The following is a 6,000-nucleotide window of genomic DNA, read 5'->3' as shown; positions in this document are numbered from 1 at the left end:
ATGGTATGAGTACCACATTTTGAGATGTCTAGAAGAAAAATCTTCAAACTCCTTGGCCTTTTTCTTCCATGGAACCATCTTCTGACTAAGCTGGTTAGTCTCCTGAACTAGAAAACCTGGGTCTGGGATAGAATCCAAAATTTGCATGTGGACAGAAAAAAACACTGCAGCAAACCTGCTGTACCAAAGGTTACTTATTATACTTCGGTGCTTACCATTGTTTTTTTACTCCTTTGGTTTAAGGTTTGTAAAGACATCTAGCTGTTAGGTTGAAGTGAGCTCTTCAAATAGACCATTATATATATGTGTTAAAAAAGCACATGGTCTAGTCCCTAAAACAGTCATATTTTATTCTTCTGAACAGCTACTTACAAAGTAATCTCAATCACTGAAATTATAAATCATGTAACTGTTCATGATTAAAAGGCAAGACACAGCCAAGACAGCAGATGTGCAAGTCTCACATAAATACAAAAATGTTTATAGAATGTTTAGCGTATCACGTTAATGGACAAGTTTTTCGTTCTCTACAGAAGTATGAATGAAATGCCAAAGTTAAAGTCACTGGTTATATTCATAACCAGCTTAGTGAGGATGTTGCCCACTGCCTCACATCTGTAGGACAGTTGGGATATTTCTGTAGAGCATTCATAATTTGAGTATTATCCAAAAGCAGTTTCATCAGCTGGTACTCTCTCTGTGAATTTCCTGAAGTTCTTTCCATGGGCTTTATTAATTCTAATTGCTGCAAGTGTTCAAAAGCCTGAAAGATGAAAGAAATAGTTTAGGTTGAATAGGAGAGGAGAGTGACAACTCTCCTGTTCTCTCCCAGAGAACAGTTAGCGTTTTGGTCAGCTGCAGAACAGAGTACTGGGAAGCAAAATGTAACAACAATCAATAGGATTAAAAAAAACTCTCACAACCCCATGAAAACTCGTATTATCAGGTAAAACAGTGTCAGTGCACACTTACTTGTCCATATATTGTTGAATGTAAACATGGCAAACTTTAATTCAATATATACAATATGGTTTTCTTCCTAGCCTCATATTCTATCATAGCTCCTCCTAGTACTTTAATAAATGAAGTGTTTCCAGTTCTCTGTAAAAACCTAAGAATCAGATAAGACTTTCTGATCAATTCCCTAAGCTACTCAGATTTGCATTTATATTTTGTCTGTCTCTATCTTTGCTTTGCTATGTAAAAAGTTAACAGAACTGTAACAAAGAGGGAGGCAGAAAAAGACCCTTGAGTCAACTAGGCATATTCAGCTGATCCTGTAAGTAAAGGATGCAGCAAGGTGGTATGGACATGGAGGAGAGGGGACAGGCTCCTGTTTCCTCTAAGAAGTCTGACTGAGACTGTCACAATCTTCTTCCATCTTCCCCATCTTAATAGGGCTCTTTCCTGTCTGCTTCCTCTTATCCTTAATATTCACTTATTATATCTTTTCTAACCTTGAGTGTTGTGTTAGGTACATTATTAGGTTATGAAAAAAACTGAAACCATTAAATCATGATATACTAACCATTAAATAATGATACACTGAAATAGATTCCTGAGGATTCTATTATATTCTTACAACTCACTGTAAAAAACACCACTGGAACATATTCTCTATGTATCACGTAAATTCTTCTGATAGAGAAACAGCTTAGATACCTTCATATCTGAAAATCAGAAAATACTGGAGGCTGCAGGTGTTAGAGCTGAATAGAAATGTGCAGATTTAAAACATTTCTAAACAGCAAAATACTTTATTATTGAAAATTCAGAAATGAGCAGCTACAAATTATTGAAAATTTAAATGCAGGCCGGGCGCAGTGGCTCACGCCTGTAATCCCAGCACTTTGGGAGGCCGAGGTGGGTGGATCATGAGGTCAGGACTTCAAGACCAGCCTGACCAACATGGTGAAACCCTGTCTCTACTAAGAATACAAAAATCAGATGGGCATGGTGGTGCACGCCTGTAATCACAGCTATTCAGGAGGCTGAGGCAGGAGAATCGCTTAACTTGGGAGGCAGAGGTTGCAGTGAGCCAAGATTGCGCCCGCCACTGTACTCTAGCGTAGGCGACAGAGGGAGACTCCATCTCAAAAAAAAAAAAAAAAAAAAAAAAAAAAAAATTAAATACTTGGGTAACCTTTCCATTTTCACAACTCTCACAAAATAAGACTACTAGGGGAATAAAAAAAACCCTCCAGCATTGTAAAATCCTTTTCCTGTTTCTTTGAAGAAATGGCGATGCTCTGTACTCATTTTTGTTGCTACAAGAAATGAAATTCTGATTACTAGGGCCTATAAGGGATGCCAACGGACTTGGCGAATCCACTGTTTTAATGAAAAGTTTCTTTCCTTAAAATCTTCAAGAGCTGCACTGTCCACACTAGGCTACTGAGCACTTCAATGTGTGACTCAATTTTTATTTAAACTTAAAAATGGATATTTCGTTCTATTAGAAAATTCCGAGCATGTTTAAAACAATTTCAAAATGTAAATTTACTTTCTCAGCTATACATTTTATGGAATCTAAACAGCAAGAATTTCCAGTAAATATTTAGGCCATTGAGATGTGCTGTAAGTATAAATGTACACCAAATGTTAAAGACTTAATTCAAAAGAAAGTAAAATACCTTACTGTTCTTCTATAATGATTATAGAATGACACATTTTTGATATGTTGCATTAAATATAATATATAATTAAATTTACACTTTTTATTTTTCTTACAGGTACTAGAAAATCTGGAACTACATTACATGGCTCACATAATCTTTGTAGTGGACAATGGTAATCTACATGAAGTCCTGAAGCTGTAAAACTCATGACTCGGCCCCCAAATAACACTTTCTCTGTATGCCCTCACAGGCCAGTGAGATTTTGTCTTTTAAGTTTCTTAATGGCTCTAATTTTCATTTTTTTCTCCTTTTATTGCTGAGATTATAAAAGCCAATCCTTGTGTTGGAACGGGAAAGGTTATATCACACGCTACACTGAATAGTTGTTTTCGGGATGCAGTTGCTCTGAAGAGACAGCAGAGGGCAGTATACCTCCACAAACTAAAACAACTGGTCGCTCCTTCAGATTTTTCCAATATTTCATTTTTAGATAATCTTGTTTTGAAAAAAATCTCTATAATAATGTTTAAAAATGAAAGTGCAATTTTAATACATAATCAAATTGGATGTAAAAATATACTTGTCTGTAGAAAAATAACAGCAAACTAAATCTTACCTTCATGACAACAGGTTTTTCAAAATTATAAACAGAATGTGCTTTCCTTTGAACAAACTTCTGAAACTCTAAGTAGAAAGCAATGACAACATTATACCTTCAAATAAGCAGTGGGGAAGAGTCAGAAAAAAGCTACTTAAGTCTCATCTCACCATTATAGACCATTTGAAAATTAAATGGCTCTTCCTCATAGATGTCATTTAAATGTTTCATTGCTATTATAAGACAGATTTCCAAGACTGACAGACCTACAGTGAAAGGGAAAAAAACTATCAGTTTAATGATACATAAGACTGAAATAACTGTTCTCCAAAGAATACAATATAGTGAAAGATCTATGGTTTTGAGGGGTGAAGAAGGTCAAGATTCTTCTAGATTTCAATGTGTTTCAATCACTGCTGTCTATATAAATTTAAGTTACTTAACCTCCCTGAGCTTAGTTTTTTTCATATCTGCAAAATAAGGATATTTTTAAATTTTTAGAAATGTCACAAAGATTAGCGAAATATTATCAGGCACTCACCATATGGCCCACAGTAAACAAAATAAACTTCAATTGTTATGTGACTTAAATCACATAGGGCCTTTGGGTAGGATCTAGAGACTTCCTAAACTCCTGGAAATCATATCCAAATTTGTGTATTCCTTTTTTCCCCGGAGAGGAAAAGGTTCATTACATTTGCAAAAGGAAATAACGAACCCAAAATGGCTGAAACCCAGCGAATGCTCTTCAGTAGCTCTTGATACAATGATAACATCAGCAACATAGTCTTACCTGGATTTCCAATGTGGCAAAAGAGGCAGAGCGTCAATTTTTTTTTCACTTTATATGGGAGTGATAGTACCTTTAAAAGGACTAAGTTAAAGGCTATACGGATACGAAAGTATTTTATAAAGCATTATGCCCATGTTAATTGTAATTTTAAAAACATTCCATTATCTAAATTCAAAGTTTTAAAAACCACAATTTAAAAAATAAGGCTGCGTTCTCACCATGTACAATATTTGCTTTCGAGTCCATGCTACACAGTTGGCTTGCTTCCATTAGATCTACGGCAGTCATAAATGGGTGTGATGCTGTTACTCGATTTAAAGCAAGCATCTGGGGAAAGGTGGATCAGAAAAACAATTACGTATTTACATGGGCATTTTGGAGATACTGTGCAAAACTTCTGAATTTGTATAGTTAATTCTTAAGGGAGAGTAAATATTAATGCTTAGGAAGGCATTCTCAAATTCAGTTCTATTAAAATACAGTATTTCAATTTGTGTGTCACATAACTGCAGATGTAAAGCATAAAAAAAGTTCTTGCTGCTCTCTCTAACCCATCCCGCTTGCATAACTTGTTTACTTAATGCTCGGAAGAACAATGTTTAAAGAGGAGTAGGTCAAGGAGAAGAAACTGAAAATAATTAAGAATACTTACTAATAAAAGCCCCAAACACAAGCCCAAAAGGCAGATCTATGCCTTACTTGTTAACTTTTTCACCACCCAATCATCCAGCCAGGTTAGTATTAATTTAGACAGAAGTTAGCTGTTTTATGTTCAATTGTACAAAAAAGAAAAAAAATAGCACATTTACACTCAGGAATAACTCTCCTTGAAAACACAGTCTCCTTCTCTTGTGCTGCTTCTCTGTTCAAAAATGAACAGAGGTCCTGGACCAGACTTGCTACTCAAGTATTTGAAGATTTCCTTTCTTCCTTCTTTATTTGTATTTTTCATGAAAGTTAAATTTGGTCATTTAGGGTTAGAAGATTTAGCAGATAAAAATGCATGACCTCTGGTTAAGTTTCAATTTCAAATAAACAATAAATACTTTCTTAGTAGTATGTGCCATGCGATATTTGGGATAGAATTATCCAAGAAACTCTCCTCCACCTTAACCAGGGCGAGGGCGCGACTGATTAGCTGGGCAGAGAGTTTGGCAATCCTTGTCCTTCATTCTCCTACTGGTTGGGACCTAGATTGCCAGTGCTCCCTCCCTTTCTCTCTCCTTTCCTTTTTCCTTTAATTATGAATTTTTTTAATTTTTATTTTTTAACTTCATTTTTCCATAAGTTATTGTGGTATGGGTGGTATTTGGTTACATGAGTAAGTTCTTTAGTGGTGATTTGTGAGACTTTGGTGCATGCATCACTCGAGCAGTATACACTGCATCATATTTGTAGTCTTTTATCCCTCGCCCCGCTGAAAAACAATGTGGAGATTCCTTAAAGAACTAAAAGTAGAACTACCATTTGATACAGCAATCACACTACAGGGCATCTACCCAGAGGAAAAGAAGTCATTATTTGAAAAAGATGCTTGCATGTGCATGTTTATAGCAGTACAACTCACAATTGCAAAATCGTAGAACCAACCCAAATGCCCATCAATCAATGATTGGATAAAGAAACTGTGGTATATATATACAATGGAATACTACACAGTCATAAAAAGGAATGAACTAACAGCATTTGCAATGACCTGGATGAGACTGGAGACTATTATTCTAAGTGAAGTAACTCAGGAATGGAAAACCAAACATCATATGCTCTCACTGATATGATATGTGGGAGCTAAGCTATGAGGACACAAAGGCATAAGAAATTGTTTTTAACATATACAAAGGCAACAGACAATAATAAATATCCATGACTACTTTCCCTGCTTAAGAAATATGATTTTAGAGTTGAAGCCCATCTCCTCCAGATTGGACTCTACTCTTCCCCACATAAAACAACCAAGTATGTCTATACTATTAGGTTGGTACAAAAGTAAT

At 35.5% G+C, this 6,000-nt stretch overlaps 1 protein-coding gene across 2 annotated transcripts in view; it reads right to left on the bottom strand.

The window, feature by feature from the left end:
• Positions 1-326: 326 nt before the first annotated feature.
• ORC4 (origin recognition complex subunit 4) overlaps positions 327-6,000 on the bottom strand; it is an 87,014-nt gene continuing 81,340 nt past the window's right edge. The window contains exons 11-14 of one of the 2 annotated variants that reach the window (XM_003267628.4): positions 4,228-4,336; positions 3,387-3,482; positions 3,235-3,302; positions 327-763 (exon numbers count right to left, since the gene is read on the bottom strand). In XM_003267628.4, coding sequence (XP_003267676.1) covers positions 575-763; positions 3,235-3,302; positions 3,387-3,482; positions 4,228-4,336 — 462 coding nt within the window. In that variant the 3' untranslated portion in view covers positions 327-574. The remainder of the gene's footprint in view (positions 764-3,234; positions 3,303-3,386; positions 3,483-4,227; positions 4,337-6,000) is intronic. The other variant, XM_030801012.1, reaches the window with a different exon arrangement.

Source organism: Nomascus leucogenys, chromosome 20 (assembly GCF_006542625.1).
Source record: "Nomascus leucogenys isolate Asia chromosome 20, Asia_NLE_v1, whole genome shotgun sequence".
NCBI lineage: Eukaryota > Metazoa > Chordata > Mammalia > Primates > Hylobatidae > Nomascus > Nomascus leucogenys.
The sequence above is the reverse complement of the archived record's forward strand: the minus strand, read 5'-3'. Positions and strand labels throughout refer to the sequence as shown.